General features: G+C 41.0%; 1 protein-coding gene across 2 annotated transcripts in view; it reads right to left on the bottom strand.

Moving 5' to 3' along the window:
- Positions 1-4,717: 4,717 nt before the first annotated feature.
- RAB28 (RAB28, member RAS oncogene family) overlaps positions 4,718-22,481 on the bottom strand; it is a 119,687-nt gene continuing 101,923 nt past the window's right edge. Inside the window, exons 5-7 of one of the 2 annotated variants that reach the window (XM_006884524.1) lie at positions 16,946-17,049; positions 11,114-11,191; positions 4,718-4,810 (exon numbers count right to left, since the gene is read on the bottom strand). In XM_006884524.1, coding sequence (XP_006884586.1) covers positions 4,718-4,810; positions 11,114-11,191; positions 16,946-17,049 — 275 coding nt within the window. Of the gene's footprint in view, positions 4,811-6,183; positions 6,279-11,113; positions 11,192-16,945; positions 17,050-22,481 lie in introns of those variants that run through there. The other variant, XM_006884523.1, reaches the window with a different exon arrangement.

The following is a 22,481-nucleotide window of genomic DNA, read 5'->3' as shown; positions in this document are numbered from 1 at the left end:
TATTCCCTTTCCCTGAAAATCTACTGGAGAGTCAACTATGAGTTGGTTCCAACTCAAAAGTAAATGACCACATTTTTTTTTTTATGGTGAGAAAAATTTATTACATTCAGAATTAGCCTGCTGGACTCAGTTTAGATGATCCCAATTTTGTTGGCAACATCCAAAGCATCATGGAGCAAGTCGAACATAGGCCTTCTTCTCTCCATCAGGCCTAATCAGAGTGTTGACCTTGGCCACATCAATGTCATAGAGCTTCTTTACAGCTTGTTTAATTTGGTGCTTATTGGCCTTGACATCCACAATGAACACAAGTGTGTTCTTATCTTCTATCTTCTTCATAGCTGACTCAGTGGTCAGGGGAAATTTGATGATGGCATAGTGGTCAAGCTTGTTTCTCCTGGGAGCGCTCTTCCGGGGGTATCTGGGCTGCCGTCGGAATCTCAGTGTCTTAGGCCGCCAGAAGGTGGGTGACGTGCGGATCTTCTCTTTTTTTTGGCTGTGGACACCCTTCAGGACTGCCTTCTTGGCCTTCAATGCCTTTGCTTTGGCTTCAGTTTTTGGAGGGGCAGGGGCTTCCTTCTTCGCTTTCGGCACCATCTTCGTAGAAAGGGAAATGACCACATTTTACAAAGCAGGTTCAGCTATCCTCCATATACATTTTCTTCTGACTCCACTCACTTCTGACCCAATCACTGAAGCCAGGGTGGGAACTATTCTGTTGATGAAGCTAAGCCAATGAGGATCTTCTCCTGGAGCTGCGAGTGGCTGAAAACGGAGGGTTCCATCAGGGAGTCAGGAATGTGATGTTTCTGTTGGGAAAAGTGGTGAAATGGATGCCAGGGAGGGAACTGACCACCGTAAGCCTCAATGTTTGCGTCTCAGTTTCCTCTGGATCTTGCAATTGCTTTTCAGGATACCCAACATTACAGCAATCACCACCAGGGGCCAAGGCCAGGAAGTTCTATTTTTAAATGCTACACAAATGATTATGCACCATCCCACTGTTTGAGTGGCCGCCTCTCAGGACCCCTGGCTTACCTCCTCCAGGAATAATAAACGCAGTCGCAGGAGCTCTGTGTACCACTCCAAAAACCACTTCAGAGCGGTTCACCACACATAACAGAGGGCGGCACTCAATGACCAGTTCTGTTTCAACACTTTTGTGTTTTTCAAAAGGTCAGTAAACAGCATACGCGACCACAACGTGTTTGAAACTCTAGCATGTGTCATCAGGAGACAAAGTGCCTAAAACTAGATGGAAAGACTTGTAATCTTTAAAATTAAAAAGTGTGGATGGAAGAGCTAACGGTCAGAGCAAAATAAGCACAAAAACTACATTTTTTACTCAAAAATAAAACTCGAGGTATGGGGGGGAACTGTATTATGGCATTCAGGATTCTGTGTCGGCCATGCTTCTTTACAAGTTGACTGTGCCCACTTCTCTTGAGTCTATGGACTCTCACTGGAGGGTCAGACCGAGCTGAGAGAGGCAGGGCAGTAAGGACAATGAGAGCAAGGGGTAAAATAGGTCACCAAATCGATGACTAGAGGGGACTCTGGCCACTATCAGTCTCCTGGTGATAAACCAGAATTGATCCTTGACTAATTATTAAAAGAAAAATTGACACTCATGCCTGTTGTGCCTCCAGGAAGAAAGTCAGCTAGTGTGATTATCTCAAATGAAAGATGGTCCAGAACAATTCGCTCCATTCTGTCTCTGAAACATTTAGTGGGGTTCCCTGCCCTCATCACTTACTTGAGGAGTAATGCTATGCCACTGGTTCCCTGCTCTCAGGTGTTAAAAAGGGGCAATGGCACCCCATTCAAGGGTTGGCATAAAAATAAAATAAAATAAAATAAAACTTAGTAGTGTCATGCCAGAAGAATGTCTATCTCTGCTTCATTGACTATGCAAAGGCTTTTGACTGTGTGGACCACAACAAGCTGTGGCTGACTCTGAGAAGAATGGGAATCCCAGAACACTTGATAGTGCTAATGCGAAACCTATACTTGGACCAAGAGGCAGTCGTCAAAACAGAGCAGGGACACTGGATGATGCAAAATCAAGAAAGGGGTCCGTCAGGGATGTATTTTGTCTTCATACCTTTTCAATCTGTATGCAGAACAGATCAACCGAGATGCTGGGTTGTACAAGGAAGAATGTGGCATCAGGATTGGTGGAAGAACCATCAACAACCTGCGTTATGGGGATGACACAACCCTGCTTGCTGAAAACTGAGAAGAACCTGAAGCGCTTGCTGCAGAAGGTCAAGGATTGCAGTCTTCAATATGGATTGAAGCTCAACATCAAGAAAACAAAGATTCTCACCACTGGGCCAATTGGCAGCATCAGGATGGATGGTGAAAAGATTGAGATAGTTAACAGTTTTAGCTTACTTGGTTCCACAGTCAACACTCTTGGTAACAGTAGCCAGGAAATCAGGAGACGAATAGCCTTGGGAAAGTTAGCTGTGAGGGACCTCTCAGGAGTACTGAAGAGCAATGACGTTAGGCTGGAGACTAAGGTGTGCCTGATTCAGGCTATAGTCTTTGCAATTACGTGCTATGCATCAGAGAGTTGGACAGTGAACAGGGATGATAGAGAATTGATGCCTTTGAGCTATGGTGCTGGAGAAGAGTGTTAAATAAACCATGGACTGCTAGGAGAACAAACAGTTTTGTTCTGGAGAGGGTGAAGCCAGAATGTTAACCCTTGAGTCAAGGATTCTGAAGCTTCGTCTGACATACTTTGGGCATGTTGAAAGGAGGGACTGATCCTTGAGAGGGACATCATGTTTAGAAGAGTGGAGGAGCGGCACAGGAGAGGAAGACCCTTGGTGAGATGGATCGATTCTGTGAGTGGAGTGGTGGGAATTTGTGTTGGAGACGGCGAGGTTGGCACAGGATAGAACGGCATTTAGGGCTCTTGTACATAGGGTCGCTATGAGTTGCAAGCGACTCAATGGCACATAACAACAACAGCAACAAGCGTCATGCAGCCAATAGAGGCTGCACTCTGCCTTGCTCCTCCACAACTCATCCCACCTGGTGCTCTAATGTTTAAACACACAACTGAAGTATTCTGGCTGATCACAGGCCTTTCACAATTCTACCTCCTCAATGCCTACAGCACTTAGCTTGTATAATCACACATATTTATTAAATCCTACCTTGTTGTCTTGCAGTAACTGTACGAGGGAGAGGAAATCACCTCTGCAAACACTCGTAAATTCACACAGACATAGAAACCATACACAATGACCGAAGGGGCAGGGTCTCACTTCCCATGGAATGCAACATTTGAGGGATGGACAAAATGTTAATAGTATGCTTCAGTCAATCACGCTTTTAAAGAGCAGTTATCCTGGCTCCCTCTGCAAGTGGAGTAGAAGTCTTCTGGGGCAGAGATCCCCTGGTAATAGGGAGTTGTGCTGCAAACTTAAAGGCATGCAGTTCAAATCCACTAGCTGCTTCGTGGAAGAAGTCTGGGAAATCTCTTCCCATGTGGATTACTGCCTCAGAAAACCTGCTAGAGGGTCAGCTACGAGTTGATTCTGACTCAACTGCACATAGCAACTTTCTCCTAAAGTTCTGACCCTCTTAAATATAGGAAGGATAAAATGAGCCACCTTAAAGGTCCCATCCTCTCGGAAGATTTAGGAAACTGCCAAATCAGAGATACAGGTGGGATGCAACTAATATCAAGTTCCTTAAATGTCAGCCAATGAAATCTGGATTTTAGTCAGTGCAACAAAACAACCTAACAACTCTAAAGGACTGTCTATTAAACTGCAAAGAATCATCAACTTTGTATCCAAATACACTTTTGTCCTTCAGTAACTAAAGGAGGGTGGCTGAAAGAAAACCATTAAAAAAAGAAATTTAGCTCAATTTATTTTGGGGAGGGACACATCTGAAGGTCAGTCAGGTACAGTCTGATGCACCGCGGTACAACAAGTCTCCCTCATCCTGGGAGGACTCATGAGCAGTCTGCAGGAGAAATTCCACCTGCAGCATGAACTGAACCTTTACCAAAATCCGTAAAGCCATCTCACCTGAGTGTCACACAATACACAATGACCATGATACAGTAAGAAAAATACAATATCAAATACTCGCTACCTTGTGAGCTATAAGCTACTAAACAGAAACAACTTAGGGCTTTTAAAAAATGAAAAAAAATAATTCTATTACAGCTGTATTTCAAATATATTTCATTTATATAGAGCTTCACATATTTTCATTCAAAAAAGATAGCAAAGGGCCTTCTTCCTAGCATGTAGATAAAATATCTGACTTGTTTAAACATTTGCACTCTAAATACACTTTGCCACTTATCAGTTCAGGGAAGAGAAGGAAGTTGTGCTGTGGCAAAACACCTGATGGATGGTCAGGATTCGGGACTTTTCCGAGGTGGCTGGAAATCAAGACAAAAAGAGAACCGACTTCAATCTTTTTCAATGAAGTGGTCTAAATCCAGAGGAAATAGGCTTTGCATTTGGCTTGCAAAGTGTGTGGTCCCAAGTGGAATTCTTTCCAGTCCAAGTTGCTGCCTGTGGCTGAGAAGTGACGCTCACTGATGGAACGGGCGAGCTGGGAGGCAAGTGTTACGTGAACTGCAGAGATGGTCACTGATAAAAGCAAGCTCGTCCAGGTCCCTGAGCCCCACGCAGAGGTGAAGGGCAGCCCGCATTATCAATACACAGGGAAAGGACTCTCACTGAAGTGCGCACATGGAGCTCCGCGGAGGGTTAACCGTTCTTGACATGGGTTCCTGGTTGTAGTTTACAATGTCTGCCTTCACCACCCTCTGTCATAAAAGAAAACAGAGTTACTATCAGGGCACTGGCGCATTTAGAAACAGCTCCTAAAAGTGTATTTTTATTTTATGAACTTTGGTGAACTCCTGGAGATAGACATCATAAACGAAGCAGGGGCTGATATTAAGAGTGAACCAGAACACACTAATGGAGGTGGGTCTTTTCCTTGTTTTTGTTTGTTTTTAAGGAAGCGCGGCAGCTCACTGCTTGTGTCTCCTGGATGACATGCCGTTCACATGAGGTTATCACAAGTCTTACTGAGTGACAACTCAATACACAATGTGGCCCCTGCTTATAACTCAAAGCAAAGGCATCAAAATCATTCAGCACACATCTCTGAATTTGCAGATAAGACCAATGATTCATCATTTCAAAGTGAAAAAGTCCTTTTTCTTAATATTTTCATAAGTCATTACATACTTTTTGGAATTTTACAGCAGCTTTTTTAGTAAATAAGAAGAGACAAAATTGTTTAAAAGGACTCACATAAAAAGTAGAAATGTTTTGAATACCCCAGTTTTTAAACTTTCTTCCCAAAGCCCTAACTTAAGTCCTGAAGAGCTCACCTCAAGCTTTGGACAACAACCCTACAAAACTGGGCAAAAAGAAAAGACTAAAAAATCACCTCACATTTTAAAACCCAATTTCAGTAAAGGCCCCTTTAACGTGCCCTCCTTCCCCTGTAATGCGCCTGGTGGTGCAGTGTGGAACGCATGGGTGGTGTGAATCCCCCAGCAGTCTCTGAGGAGAAGTAGGAGCCCCTCATCCTGTGAGAGGTCACAGCCTTGGGCTGCGTGGCCCACATAAAGCGCGCAGCCGCGAGTCATGAGCTGGAACTGACTCAGTGGCACTGGTGGGTGGGTTCCCTGACGTCTGTGTATCTGGGTAAGATAAGCCTGAACTTCTAAGCAATATTTTAAACTAAAAGAGATCGTTTTCTGCTTTCAGTTCTCTTACTGCTACTGCATACACAGCAGACCAAAAGAAGAATTCTTTTTAAAAATCTGTAAAATAGTATTTCAGTTGCCATGTTATTAATACAAGAATAGTGGCGAGGTGTGAATAATGAAATAACTGCCTGAGTTTTCCACTACGCTGCATATGTAATAAACACAACTATAAAGATGAAAACATTTAAAAGAGAAATATTATTTTAATTTCTTCCTAACTTTTTGTTTAATCCATAAATCTCCTAGCAAAGAACCGATTTTTCAAAGTTCTGAAATAGCACTAGAAATTATTAATTAGCAGGAATGTATAATAATAATGATCTCAACTCCCCAATTTGTAGAGAGTAAGTGAGCTGGCATTCACTGTTTCCCCCCAACCGCTTTCCCAAATTCAACAGTTGATCCATTAATACCTGCACTACTGCACTGAACAGACTCTACTCTGGGTGGAGTTGGAATGTTGACAATCTTCTTCCGGGTACTTCACTATTTCTGCCCTGACAATACGCTGTCAATTCCGTGCAACATACACAGGATGGAAAAAGGAACATACACACAAAAAAAAAAAAAAAGAAAAAAGAAAAAAGAGAGACAAAATGGAAAGTATGTTCAATGCAGAAAATTGAAGGAACCATTAAAAGCAAAGAAAGAAAATCAACATGTAAATTTAAGTACTTCACAAAAGAAACAGGAGAACACAAAAGGAAAGGAAAAAAACCCATGAAACATTGTACAGAACTCGCAATTATTGACGTGCATTTGTCCACTGAGTCTCCCTGACAAGTTTTAAGTTCTATTTTTGATGCCCACAATTACATATATTGTATATAAAGCACAGCACTCCTAAAGGATTCTGGAGGGTTTTTGTGCTCAAATGTGGCAGAAGCATTAATTCCTTTCCTCCGACATTACTGAGGATCCACTGTGTGCGAGTGTGCACTGGGACTGCATGGCTAAATTTTACAGGTTCTGGTCCTAAGTTGCTGTAGACTTACTGAGGAGAAAACACATGCGCTTTACTGCAGGCCTTCTAATGTGTGTGGGAACGCAGCGGAAGGCCCAGTTCATTTTCTTTGAAGGTGGGAAGAGGGATGCAAAAACCAGAGGGAGCTATATGCTAATGACAATTTTTAAGTTTAATAATATATATCACTTGTCAAGGACTTCCTTTGGATGCTAACTCCTCCACCCTCCCAACCCTAACCTCTATACTTTCAAACTCTGTAAAAAAAAATGACCAAGTTCAACATACAGTTGTCTGTTATCTTTTTTTAAAAAAGGGGTGGGGGTGGGGGGAAATCACTGAATGCAAACCTTAAGAAAAACAGCTGTTGCTTTCAAATATCTAAGAATTTTGCTACATGAGGTCTCAAATTTATTTTCACTGCTGTAATTCTTCCCCCTCTCCAAATTGTGGGGTTTATTAGAGAAATAGGTTGGGGAGTAGGAGAAGCAAAGAATTTCACACAATGAAAGTCCAGGTTTAGTCCAGCAGTCACAAGCCTGGTTCCAAGACACAGTTCCTCAATTAGTGAAGGTCCAGGTTTAGTTAGCAGCACAAATGAACCTCTGGTTTCTTTAATTAGTGTAGCAAACTCTATCTCAGAGCAGTTACAAATCAGCTTTTCCTTCAACCATCCACCAGGCAAAACCTTTAACTGTGGCTCCATCTCCAGGGTTCCTCTGGCTACACCTTGCTATGGTCACTTTATATTCTCTCACAGTCTCTTTCACATTTTTTTTCTCTCATTGTGTTGTTTACATATGATACAAATAACAATGTTTTAAAATTTGAAACTGCCTTCACTTTCCTTAACACTGTAACTGTTTTAGCATTTCCTTCATAACAGCTTCAATGAATTTATGAACACATATAGGAAAACACTGTTAAATAGGATGCTGTTTGTAATGAAACCTTTAAATGAAGACTGGAAAAACAACTGATAGTAAATGAACAGATGCTAATGTCTATGAAGTTGTCAGCCTTGGTGAACTCTGCTGAAGTTCTCTAGCAAGTGGTATTAACTCTGAGACAAGACTCATGATTTATGAGGCTCCCAGCCTGACGCTATCAAAAGCAGCATTACTGACTGCCAAACAAGGTATGAGGGGTAAGTCAGGGCAATGCTGAACAATTATATGGCCTCCCCAAGCCTAACTGTTTCACGCCAAACTTTGGGTTACAGTGAAGAAACGGGATTTTTATAATTAGCAAGTAACTCATTAATCCCTCAAAAGCTGCTTTAAATCCTATCCTATAAACACAACCAGGTTACTGACCTGTGGTCAAGACAATCTGGTCAAAGCACTGAGTAATATAAATGACTTGGATTGTCATCATTTATTTTCATCAAGCTGATGAAGAACTAACAAGGCAGCATCTTTCTCGTGGGCTCTGACTGACACAGGGCTCTGTACAATGTCCCTGAACTGGAAGCCACAGCCAAGGCTCTGCAGACTTAAAGCTTGACTTGCTATGAGCAGAAAAGCATGTGCTATAAACTTCATGTAGGTGATTTTACAGTAGTCAGCTTGTCTGAGTGTCATTTACTGATGTTTCAGAGAAAATGTTACCCACCTACAAAAGACCAACTTTTAGCTTGAGAGCCAAAAAGCACATTCAATGCTCTCTAAGTTAATGAAAGACAAATAATGAGGTGACCCTAAGAAGAAAAGAACCACGCAGCTCAACACTGGCTTAACCTCATTTTGTCAAGAGCAGCAGCGAGCAGGAATGGTGATGATGTGGTCACCACACAGAGGAAAACAGGAAAGAACCTAGGAAGAGGAGTAAACAGGTGTGGCCAGCAGCACCGACTTCCAGGAAGACACGGAATACAAGCCTGATGGATTCTGCAATTGTACCTTAATCTGCCTCGCAGCAACATATTTCCATTAAAAATGCCCGAGTTTGTCCAGCCAAGTGCATGTGTAAACATACCCTGAGCATACTTGTCCCTATCAATCCCTCAAAGCCACACACTAGTCTAGGCATTGGAGACATTTCTAAAAACAAAGCAGGGTCTCTGCTTTTGAGCTGTCTAAGTCAACAATGGGAAACAGTGTGTAAGGAATACTGTGGCCGCCACACACTCAGTGTTACAAGGTCATCATGGGTTATCATTCCGAGCACAGACGCTGTCTGTTGTTGCTAGGGGCCGTTGAGCTGGTCCTGCGGTCGGCCGTGCACCATCCTCACAATCTCTGCTCTGATGCAGCTCATTGCTACATCATGCTGCCCTCTTCCAGCGACTCATCTCTCTTATGAACATGTCCAGAGTAAGTAAAAGGAAGCCGGCCGTGCTCCCTTCCAAGGACACATGCTTCTAAGCATGGTGGTACTTCTTCCAACACAGACCTGGGAAGGCCGCAGTGTATTTCGCTTCTCTCCAACTGTCCAATACACGTGCTCTCAGTTGGTAGATCAGAGACAACAGGGTATGAGGATCCAAATCTGGATTCAAATGCTGGTTCTGTGACCTGTTCTCCCTAGATCTAAAAGCAAGTTAGTTAACATCTCTCCAGCCTCAGTTTCTCTGCCAGTAAACTGACGAAATGCCATCTGGTCTACAGTTCCTAAGGTGTGTTATTAATCTGTTATAATATTAAACAGGAAGGCAATGCAAAATATTTAGGAGTTTTCCACACTGAAGTATTATACTTTATACTTAGAAATCTTAGTTCTACTACTCTAGAGAGATTACACGTTCAAGAAATTGTTTCTAGTAACTGAAAATCCAATTAGCCAGACACAAACATCTGTTAGAGGGAGAAGCTCAAAAGCATAGTCATTCCTTGCTTTCTGTGTTCCACCACAGTCTTAGAAGTGCTGAACGGTGAGTCATCTGAAGCAAATCTTTGTCTCCTTCTTATATCATCTTAGGCCAACACCAAGTAACTCAAGTGATGTGCTGAGGAAGAATTTACGCAGCACATGGTATTATAGCACTGTGCAAGGCCACAGTAAGTAGAAGTCTTTTTTTTAACTGTAAGAAAAGTGTAAATCTCTAAAAGCTCCAAATATTTTAATCAAGTCCTAGAGACAATCAAATCAGCGTAATAATTTTCAATTGACATCTGCTCTACTTGCTTTTAAAGCACATAACTGGGTAAATCATCAGAATAAGGCAAAGAAGAAAAGAAAAATGTAAGCGTGTGACAAGATAATTCTATCTTTTTAGTTGCAAGGGAGGGGAGGTAAGGAAGTAGAGGGAAAATGCAATTCATTTGTTGCTTCTAACCAAACCACTTCTGAAGTTTAACTTTAAACTATAGGTTCTTGCTCTGATTTTTCACTCTATCAAATATGTGGACTGGTATGCTATTCTAGTGGTATTTTAAATACTTGACTGCTGGTGCTCATGTTATTTCTACGTCTAAAAGTACTGGTACACTATATTTTGAGGGAGGGGGAAAAAAGCACAAAGAATTATGCAAATCACATAAACCAGCAGAAAATTATGATTCATTTTATTTGGTCAGTGACCACTCCTTTAAAAATTCTACTCTATTTTCTCCTCCTAATTTAAGGTTTACTTTTGGGTTCTGTATTTCTAGATTACTTTTCACTGAAGTAAATTCTGATCATCCACTTGGATAAAGAAAAGTGGTTTGGTTTTATTTTTTAAACAGAAATTCTTATCACATTAATTAAGCAAAGGAGCTTTAAAAATCTCATTATCTCTCCCAAAGTAAACATATTTCTTTCCCAAAACTGCTATTTTACCAAACTCAAATATGTTCATAGAAATAGAGATATATACTATAAAGCCAGGTACACAGAATTTCTAGGCATAGTGAAAGAACTGCAAAATTCTTAGTAATTAAGAATATTATTAAACCAACAAAAATATCATTACAATAAATTACGGTTTAGAGATGAATGGATAGCACAGACTTTTGAAAAAAGTATAAAAAACTAAGTGTTTTATCTAAACAAGCATAGAAGATATCATATAATGTAACCACTTCTGAATTACAGTTAAACTTTGAGAAATTATTGTATAAACTATAAAAAATAACTTTAGTATAGAGTAATTTTGTAAGATAAATACAAAACAATATGGCAGGTACCAGCACAAGTATGTTTAACTATTGATGAAATGTTTATTATATCATTCTTTTTCTTTTCCAACAAAAAAGACCAAAATGAGATGTCAAGGGTATCATATATAGGAGAGGGAAAAAGCCACGTTAACATCCTCCACTGTCTGCAATACACAAAGGGTCATACAATCTATTTGAAAAGCTGCTAGACGTACGTACAAATGCACAAATGTGAAAGCATTCAGTCGAAAATTAGTATCTCGTCTTTTTTAAAAAGATAAAGCTCAGGATAATCACCTGTGACTGTTCTATTTCTGCTTTGTTTAATTTGATTCCCAGGATCTCAGCAGCAACTTTCTGAAAACACAGGAAGACCTACATCACAAAGACAAGTTTGAATGATTTAAAACAGGCATATGTATGTTAGCTTCAGAGAAATTCAACTTTCCTTAAAAATGATAAACAGAAAGCATTACAAAATTATGGTGTCTCAGGTGATTCTAAATTTAACTGTATTTGGCAAATAAAGTAGTATTTTAAATGAAGCCATTAAAAAAATTATTACACCATAATTTAAAAATTCATACTGATCAGGTAATAAGCTTACCTATAAATTTTATGTAGCTTAAGATTTAATGTAAGATAACAATTACAGATAACACATTAACAAAGTTTAAGAAAGAAAACAAAGAAAATAAAAGTCTATCGTCCGAAACAAACTATCATAAATCTTAAAGAAAAGTAAGACTTCACTTTGTTTTTCACTGTTGATCCCGACTTACAGAGACCCTGTGAGGAAGGGCAGGGCCACCCCACAGGATTCCCAGGACCATAACTCTTATGGACAGTGATTGCCACATCTTCTTCTGAGACATGCTCATGGGTTTGAATGAACTTTTCAGTCAGGAGGCACGGGCTTTAACCACCATTGTAGTGACTGTTATTAGGTGCTGTCAAATGAGTACAAGGCAAAGCAACCCTTTGAGTAGCCAGTCTGAACTCTGCCCTATCCTGTGCTATTAACATCATTTCTGACACACTTGAGCCCACTGCTGATGTCACCGTGTCAACCTATCTTGACGAGGGTCTTCCCCTCCTTCATTAACCTTTCATCTTTCTAAGCATGACGTCCCTTTCCAAGGAATAGCCTTGCCTAGCGACATGCCTAAAGTATGAAAGATGAAGCTTTATCTTCTTTGCTTCCAAGCTGCACTCTGGCTGCACTTTTTCCAAGACATACCTGTTTGTTCTTTCGGCAGTCCATGGAAATATTCAGTACTCAACTTCAACACCATAAATCAAAAGCATCAATTTTTCTTCTGTCATCCTTATTCATTGTCCAGCTCTCTGATGCATAGCAAGTGATTGAGAAGACCATGGCCTGAATCAGGAGCACCTTAGTCTTCAAACTAACATCATTGCTCTTCAGCATCTTGAAGGGGTCTCTGACAGAGGACTCGCCCAATGCAATACATCTGATTTCCTGACTGCTGACACCAAGAGTGTTGATTGTTGAACCAAGTAAGATTAAATAATTCCTGATAGTTTTTATTCTTTTTCCAACTATCATAATGTTAACTGTTGGTTCTGAGGTAAGGACTTCTGTGCTCTTGACACTGACGTGCAATCCATACTGAAGGATATAGGCCCTGATCTTCTGCAGCAACCATTTCATACCCTTCTCACTTTCAGCAGCAAGGCTGAGTCATCTGCACCACACAGCTTTGTTGATTAGGGTTACTCTATCCCACTGTAGCGAAACAAAAATCTTCACATACTTTTCTATAAGCAGCTTTCACATATATTTTACGTTGGGGCTCCTACGATTCTCAGAGCTCTCCTACAGGTACTTGCTGTCACGCATAACTTGTTTTCACAGGGCCCTGCAGTATTTGCATCTCATAGTACTAAATATTTGTCATTTTTCTTATTTAATTTTTATTTCTAATCTTATTCATCAAAGAGATGCATAACCCTGAAAGTTTTCACTCATTTGTTCCTTAAAAAGCTGACAGTATTTTCTCTTTCTAATTCTTTTTCTGATGGTTAATGGTCAAAGAAGAACAGGGAGAACCAGTTGTTGGAGTGCAGAAATAGAGTAAGTGAATAAGAGATAAGAGATTAAGGAAATGCAAATTATGGAAGATCTTGTAGGTTACTCTGGGTAAAATGAAAACCATGCAATGACTTCAATTTTTACAGAATCCATCTGGTTGTTATAATGAGCATTAACTACAGAATACCAAGGGGACAAAATGAGGAAGTAGTGAGGGGCCTTCTAGGAACCCAAGTAATTAGATGAAGGCACAATGGCAACACATTTTGAGCTATTCAAGGACGAAGACCTAGGACATCTCAACCTTTAGAGATTGGAGAATTAGGAATCAGCAAAGGGGAATGGGTAGCGGTTCTGAATGAGGTAGGAAGAAAACCAAGAGGATGGGAACTTAGGTGGTAAGAGGAGAAAATACTTCAAAGGAAACAGAGGAATCAACTCTCTCCTAAGATGAAATCAAGTAAGATGAGGAATAAGAACTAATCACTGGATTTAGCAACAACACTGATGTCCTTGGTCATGCTGGTGAAATAGTAGGGACAAATGTCTACTTAGAACTGTTCAAGGCAGGGAGGAGAGAAACCAGAGACAATAAAGAAAGCTAATTCTGAAGGAGTTTTTATTTAGCTGCCAAGTAAAGGAGAGTCATAAGGCAGTAAATAAAGATGTGAAGCCATGGTCATGAAGGTGGAAATTCATGCTGCTCTGGGAAAAATGAAGCTCCAGAAATTGATGGAATACCAATGACATATTTCAACAAAAAGATGCAGCCCTGGAGCTGTTCATTCAGCAGGATGTGCCAAGAAATCTAGAGGACTGCGGGACAGCTCCCTGGCCAACTGACTAGAAGGGATCTGCATTTATTCCCATTCAAATAAAAAGGTGTGACAGAGTGTAGAAATTATAAAAAAATATCACTAATCTCACACACAAGCAAAATTTTACTGAAGATTATCCAACAATGGCTGGGATGGTACACAGCCAGAAAGCTCGCCGAAATACAAGCTGGGTTTAGAGGAGGATGAGGCACTTAGTGACAGCATTGCCAAAGTTAAGAGGATCCTGGCTGAGAGCAAACAGTACCAGAGGAATGTCTATTTGTGTTTCATTAACTAGGATTTTGTGAATCTCAAAAAACAGTGGCTAACACTTAGAATGGGAATCCCAGAAAATGTGATTGTGCTCATGTGAAACCTATACTTGGACCAGGAAGTGATCAAACAGAGCAAGGAAACACTGCATGGTTCAAAATCAAGAAAGGACTACATCAGGGATGTGTTCTTTCTCCATACCTTTTCAATCTATATGCAGAACAGATCATTCAATTTTATGAAGAGTAACGTGGCATTAGGATTAGAGGAAGATTCATCAACAACTTGCATTATGCAGACGACACAACCTTGCTCACTAAAACTGAGGAAGACTCGAAGCATTTGCTGTAGAAAGTCAAGGAATGCCATCTTCAACATGGATTGGATCTCCACATTAAAAACAAACAAACAAACAAACAAACAAACAAAAAACCAACCCAAGATTCTCACCTCCGGCTTCCTCGGTTTCACAATCAACACTCTTGGCATGAGCAGTCAGGAAATCAAAAGATGAATTATATTGGGGAAAGTCAACTGTCAGGAATTTCTCTAGAGTACTGAGGAGAAACAATATCAATCTGGAGACTAAGGTGTGCCTGATACAAGCCATGGTCTTTCCAATTACTTACCCTGCATCAGAGAGCTGAAAAATAACTGAGGAAGAATGATAGAAGAAGGATTAATGCCTTTGAGTTGTAGTGCTGGAACAGAGTGTTGAACATACCATGGACTGCCAGGAGAACAAACAAGTCTGTCCTGGAGAGGGTGAAACCAAGCTGCTCCCTGGAGGCAAGGATATTGAAGCTCTGTCTCACATACTTTGGGCATGTATCCAGGAGGGACCTGGAGAAGGACATCATACTGGAAAAGGTGAAGTAACAGCACAGGAGAGGAAGACCGAGGATGAGATGGACTGACACGGTGACTGAGGTACGGGGACAGGCATATTGGAGTTTGACTCAAGATAGGGCAGAGTTCAGAACTGTTGTGCATAGGACTGCTATGAATCACAACATAACAACAACAAAATACTGGAAGCTAAAACCAATATGAACATGGAAAATAAATGAAAAGTCCAATGAGTACATGGGCTCACGAAAAAGTACTGGGAAAAGGCCTTAAAGGAGAGTTCACATTTTAAAAATATTAAATATCCCTAACCCCTTATATTACCCCTTATAGTTGGAAGCTGGAGTGGCACCCACTTCCTAAACAACATGCCTCTGGAAACTCTATGAACTTTGATAAACGTCGATGGTTATAGAAAGGCTTCAGGCCTTTTGTTCAGAGGGTCACTAAGAGTCATGCTCAATGCGACAGCAATCAAGAACCCCTTATATTATTTTACTTTTATCCTAAGCATTGAAACGATTATGCAATAGAAAAACATTTAATGAAGAAAAACATAAAAATGTTTGAACTACAAAAAGAGTCAAACTTCTTTTCCTTGACGATATCAAAGAACTTAATAATTAAACAAAAAATGGGCAGTGAGGGAAATTCACAAAAATTGTCTGATGTTAAACACTGAATTATGTCTTTCAAAAAAGGTATGGGGAAGCTCTACCTGCTAACCTGTACCTGTGGGCGTGGCTATACTTACAGTTAGTTAAAATGCTACCTGTTAGGTTGACAGGAGCTCGAATAATTCTACGCAGCTGTGTCCTTATAAAAGAGGAGAAGATGCAGAGAGAAGAGGTGTCAGTGACATGGCAGCTGCAAGCCCAGAGCCTGAAGCCAGCAGAGCCAGGAGAGAGGGATAGATCAGGTGCTCCCTCAAGGTCTCACACAGACGCAGGACTACCAGCACCCAGAACTGCAAGACTATAAATTTCTGTTCTTTAAATCACCAACTTTGTGGTAGTTTCTTCTGACAGAAACGAATTCACTATCTACTGTGGAAAATAATATTTTAAAAATGTAAACATACCATAAAAAGAAAAGCAATACCTAGCAAAGTTTTCAAATTTCAACCTTGAGAGTAATCAATAAAATTCCCATTTAAATGGTAAAATATCTTTTTTTGGCCATCCAATTAGGCAAATATAAATATTTAAATAATAATATTTAAAAATAAATAAGTCAGTCCTGAATGTTATTAAAAAAGGGCACACAGTGATAAAACACTCATAAAAAGCTGGTGTTGCCAGCAATTAACGAAGCCTTTCTAGAGGTTTGGCAGTATGTTTCAATCACTTTTCTAGGAATCTACCCAAAGGAAATAATCAAAAATTAAAAGCTTATGTACAAAAACTGTGTGTTAGAGGGTCATGTCTGAAATTTGGAAACAACTCTTACGTCCCACAGCAGGGAGTTGGCTGAACAAGTTCTTGAAGATTTCAGATAGGAGGTCTCTGTTGTTGTTATGTGCCATCGAGTCACCCGTGACCCACAGGGACCCTGTGTACAGCAGCTCTGCAGCCCGCCCTGTCCTCAGCCAGTCTGACTCCGACACACCAACTCCCACTGTCTGTGAACCCTGTCTCCCCCTCATGTGACCTCTATAAGCCTCTAGAGATAGCACGGTCGGTGGCAGTGGGCTTGTGTTTCCTGATTTGATTTTAGTCTCATCTGTACGGTGAAGATAATCGCGGTGGCACAAGCCTGAGAGAAAGGTCTCAACAAATCAATACTCAGCAAGGAACTAGTATTTCTGAGCATCTGTCAAAATGACCAGAAGGAATCATGAAGTTATGCATAGTCATCCCTTGATACTGAGATTAGGGGTAATTTATATTTTCTTCTTTTTAAAAAAGAAATGTCTTATTTAGGTCTCATAATTCTAAAATCATATTAAATAATCACAAAATTCTCTTAAATGAGCTATAAGAGAACTCTTACCAAAACAAATAGATGACATCAGATCTACGTTTATGTTTCCAACAGGAATTCATTAGTTCCAAAAGTTAATGAAGAGATCTTTCCATGAATATTGGTAAATAAAAGTGAAACATCACTTAAAATCTTCAGTATTCTACTTACAGAATCTCCAGTCTTGGCTGAGACAAAGTGGCTACTAAAGCCATTTTCCTGGCAAAACCGCAAATGTTTTTCAGGTTTTACCGTTCGCATATGCTCCAAATCAACTAGAGAGAGAGAGAGAGAGAAAAGATTAAAAATTCAATACTGGAGTCTAGCAATACAGTTTTTATATTTAACACATTTAAGTTAAATAAACATTAAACTGTTCACTAAACTGCACTGCAGTCCCAAAGGTACGTGGTTCGAGGTCACCAGCTGCTCCATGGGAGAAGGATGAGCAATCTCTTCCCACGCAATAACTGCCTCTGAAAACCTGCTGGAGGATCGGCTATGGGTCAGTTCCGACTGTATAGTACACAACAACAATAAACTGTAAATACACTGCCCACTATTGTACCCAAGCTCAGGCAACAGCTGGGTAACTCTGAGTAATTTCTGCATCCTCTGTGTATATTCTGCCATCTAAAAAAACAATATAGCGACCTCACGCAGAACTCCTTGAGAATTAATCTCTGTACAGAGACTATGCACAATTACCAGCACGCATGACAGGAACTCAAAGCCTGTCAGCTGCCACTGTTCTTATCTAAAAGCTTCATGCACACTCAAGAGTTAAAAAAAAACAAACACCCCAAAACACACAACCAACTCGCTGCCGTCAAGTGGGAGCCTCTGGTGGGGTTTTGGAGGCTGTAAGTCACAAGAAGGAGACTGTCCATCTTTCTCCCACACAGTCACAGCTGGATCTGAACCAGTAACCTTTTGGTTAACAGCACAACTACCTTCAGACTATGCCACCAGAGCTCTGTGATGCATTTAAGCGCTGTGATTAAAGGTAAGGTGTTAATTGCCAAGGCATATTTGGAGCAAACAGTAATTTCATAATTAGCAACCATAGTAGTTTAATAATGAAACCATTTCTGAATACATTCTCATACTAACTTAGTTACAAACATGGTCCAATATCACAAAGATCCAGTTCAGAATCCTTTTTAAGAGTAATGAACAAGAGTTTATTTCCTTGAAGTGTTGGAGGTACTTTAAACCACACTTCTCAAATCCAACACTCGTTTTATCTGACACAGGCTGTTTTTTCAAATGTGATCCTTTATTGAACAGTTTTTCTTTTTATAACACTACAGACCCTATAAATGTGTTGACTCAATGCCGTCAAATAATAAGGCAAATATATTCACAGGAGTTAAAGAACAACAAGGTTCTTTGAGTTACTATAGGGAAAAAAACTTAAACTGATTTCCTGAGGAAGGGACCCAACTGACTTGTAAAAACTTGTAAATTTGCAAATCTAGTAAGTCTACATAATAGTAGCAATTGATTATCAACTAAAAAATACTCTCATACTTCATAAAAGGCTTTATTTGAAATTATATTGAGAGCCATTAGTCTGTAGGCCCCAGAGCTCGCTCTCTAGAAGATACTCTTTCTGATCCAGTCGGGGATTCCTAAGCTCCGTGTCTATTGCTTACTTTGGCAATTTTTTGGGTCAGGGGGACCAGGAGTTGCTTTCCTGCGACCTTATTTAAAAGAACAGTCCAAAAACTGTGCAGTTAGCACAGGCACCAAATTGTGAAAGACTAAAATACTGTCCTCTTAGCACTGACGCTTATATGCCTACTTCATCATAATACTGAAGCGAAATACTTTCCTAATTCAACAGGAGTAAGAACAAATCATGCCACCAGGAAAACCCCCAGTGAAATCACTACTCAATTCCATAAACATGAAGTCGTATCGGTGACTATGCCTGACTGGTAACCCTCGCTTCTTCTGATGGATAAAACCCTGAGTACTGTTCAGTCCGTTTCTACATGCAGAATTCAGCTGCTACTAAAGCGTCAGTGGTTTGAACCCGCCAGACACTGAGGGAAGAGACAGGCCGTGTGCTGCCGGGAACATTTAAAGGCTCTGAAACCAGAGGCGGGTTCCCATAGGTCAGAAATGACTTGACGGCAGTGGGGTTTGGCTTTAGGTTTGAGTAGGACTGAGTGGACCTGCCCCACACAGGTTCTGGGCTGTGATTTTTCCAGAAGCAGACAGCCTCATCTCTCTCCAGAGGCAGAAAGGTATCTGGGGGCACTAGAAGCACTGATCTTTTCTTTACCAGCCCATCACTTAACCCACTGCGTCGTCTACCGAGAGCTCCCTTCTAACGGCACAGTCTTTTATCAACGCTCTGGATTTGGGCGGGGAGGGGGGGGCGGGTGTCTCCTTTCTCTCCCTCACTTCAACCCTCCAACTGACATATAAATTACCAACAGCTTTGATGAATTTAATACTTAAGCAAACATTATTTTCCTAATAAAGATAACATAACTTGTCAACCAGGTAAAAATCCTTTAATTCAAGCAGACTAATGAGCTGAATACTGTGAGAACACCTGGAAATGTCACCATGTCACCAGCAGTACAGTGAACATACTCAACTCTACTCATTGGCAGTGAATCGGGACTGACTCATAGCTGACCCGCCAGCGGGTTTTCAGAGGCTGTAAATCACATGCGGGAAGATTTTTCTCCTGTGGAGCAACTGTTAAATTTGAACTGCCTGCCTTTAAAACTGGCAGCGTAGCTCTTTACCACTGGGCCGCCACAGCTCCCTGCAGTGAACAGAATCATCATTAAGAATCATAATAAAGGCTCAAGATGACAACAGCAACTAGAAAGATTGTATGAGCGGCAAATTTGTCAGTGGGAAGGAGTAAGATGGAGAAGGATGGTGGAAATGGCTACATAGGTTCAAGGATGTCATCAGTGTAGCTAAATGTTATGCAGAAAACAGCTGAACTGCTATGTTCTATTGTGTCTATTTTCAACAGTGACAACAGAATTTTTTTTCAAAGAAATTGTAAAAATTAAGTTGAAAGATTATGACAATGAAACAAGCCAATCTCCTCTGGTGAGACGGAAGCAGCAGTCAGTGGCTAGCAAAAACTAGGAGAACATTTCACCTAACAGAGAGGTAAACTTTTAAGTAGAAATCCAGTGACATGTTAGTAAAAATTCTCTTTTCTTGACTGCTGTTGTTTGCCATCAAATTGGAACCGACCCACAGCTGACCCTCCAGGGGGGTTTCAGAATAAATCACACAGAAGGAGATTATGCATCCCTCTCCCAGGGAGCCTCAGGTGGATTCAAACCTCATGCCTTTGGGATTCCAGTGCACCTTCTTACCATTAAGCCACCAAAGAGGTGACCTGACGGCCTGAGTATCTTTACAGTCTGTAACTATTACCCATCTATCACATATGTGAAAAAATCCTTAACTGCTCTAATAATTCATTTCCTTTAAGTACCTCAGTTACAACAACACTTTTCCAAATCTTACTTTGCAGTGTCTAACCAACCAAAGTGGTGGGGCATTAATATGCACACGGGAGTTTCCCCACCACCACCACCACACTACACCAAGCTGTAGCACATGCGTAACAATTACAGTGGATAAATGCTTCATTGTTCACACAGACAACAAGTATCTGAGTGTCTAATGGAACCAGGCCCCATCCTGGAAACAGCATATATAACCACCAGTCTTAGATGTTAGTGAAAGAAAAGCAACCAACAAGTGAAATACAAAGTATGGCAAATGCTGGTAGACATAATAAAGAAGAAAACTGGAAAGGGGCGTCGGGAGGATGCTATTTTAAATTAGTAAGTAAAAGACCTTAAAAAGGCTAGAGTACCAATGCCTTTGAGCTGTGGTGCTGGAGAAGAGTACTGAACATACCATGGGTTGCCAAGACTACTAGCAGGTCTTGTCCTGGAGAGAGTTAAACCAGGTTGATCCTTGGAGGCAAAGACTTTGAAATTCTATCTCACCTACTGTGGGCATGTTGCCAGGAGGGGCCAGTCCATGAAGAAGGACATCATGCTTGAAAGGGTGCAGGCCAGCACAAGAGAGAAAAACCATGGATGTGATGGGTGCACACAGAGCCTGTGATAATGTGGGCAGGAGTGTCGGAGACAGTGAGATGGCTGAGGATAGGGCCAGGTTCAGAGCTGCGGCCCACAGGGTCACTATGGGGTGTAGTCAACTCGACTGCACATAACTACACCAGCATCAGGCTATCTAGAAAAAAGTCCTTCGTGAGAGGGAACAACCTCAGCTGCAGTATCTCAAGTGTTGGGCTGCTAACTGAAAGGTCAGCATTTCAAATCCACCAGCCACTTCAACAAAAAAGTCATTCTTAAGTGTGAATTAATATTCTGGTTTGAATGGAAACACTCATATTTACTGCAGAATGTCTACCCTATCCTGCACCAATCTCACTATCTCTGACACACCTACCCGCATTACCCCAGTCACTGAATCAATCCACCTCATAGAGGGTCTTCCCCTCCTGTGTTGTCCCTCCACCCTCCCAAGCATGATGTCCCTCTCCAAGGACCTGTCCCTCCTTGCAAGATGTCCAAAGTATGTCAGACCAAGCTTCAGAATCCTTGCCTCCAAGGAGCAGCCTGACTTCACCCTCTCCAAGACAAACTTGTTCGTTCTCTTAGCAGTCCATGGTATATTTTATACTTTTCTCCAGTACCACAGCTCAAAGGCATCAATTCTCCTTCTATCCTCCCTAGTCATTGTCCAACTCTCTGATGCATAACAAGTGATTGCAAGGACCATGGCATGTGTCAGGCGCACCTTAGACTCCAGACTGACATCACTGCACTTCAGTACTTTAGAAAGATCCCTAACAGCAGACTTTCCCATCACAATACATCTTTTCATTTTCTGGCTGCTGGTGCCACGAGTGTAGCCAAGCAAACCAAAATTGTAAACAATCTCAATCTCTTCACCATCCATCATGATGCTGCCAATGGGCCCAATGGTGAGAATGTTTGTTTTCTTGATATTGAGCTTCAATCCATACTGAAGACTGAAGTCCCTGACCTTCCACAGCAAGCGCTTCAGGTCTTCCTCAGTTTCCGCAATCAGGGTTGTGTCATCTGCATAATGCAGATTGTTGATGATTCTTCCTCTAATCCTGATGCCATACTTCTCCTCATAGAGCCCAGCCTCCCAGATAATCTGTTCTGCATAAAGATTGAAAAGGTATGGGACTGGATACATCCCTGGCATATACCTTTTTCAATTTTGTACCATGCAGTGTTTCCCTGTTCTGTTCTGACGACTGCCTCCTGGTCCAAGTATAAGCTTCACATTAGCACAATCAAGTGTTCTGGGATTCCCATGCTTCTCAGAGTCAGCCAGTTTGTTATGATCCACACAGTCAAATGCCTTTGTGTAATCAATGAAACAAAGACAGACAACCCAAATACAAAATGGGCAAAAGACATGGAAAGAATTTTCACAGAGAAAGATCTTCAACTGGCCAAAAGACATGTGAAGAAATGCTCCAAATCACTGGCAATAAGAGAGATGAAAGCCAAGACCACAATAAAATACCATCTTACCCCAGTGGCAGTGGCAAAGTTTACCAGGACAGTGAGTAATAAATGCTGGAGAGGATGTGGTGAGATAGGAAGTCTTATACATCGTTGGTGGGATTTCAAAATGGTAC

This window comes from Elephantulus edwardii, unplaced genomic scaffold (assembly GCF_000299155.1).
Source record: "Elephantulus edwardii isolate Elephantulus edwardi_28Jun2011 unplaced genomic scaffold, EleEdw1.0 scaffold00035, whole genome shotgun sequence".
Lineage (NCBI taxonomy): Eukaryota > Metazoa > Chordata > Mammalia > Macroscelidea > Macroscelididae > Elephantulus > Elephantulus edwardii.
Note: the sequence above shows the minus strand (reverse complement) of the source record. Positions and strands in the feature narration are given on the sequence as shown.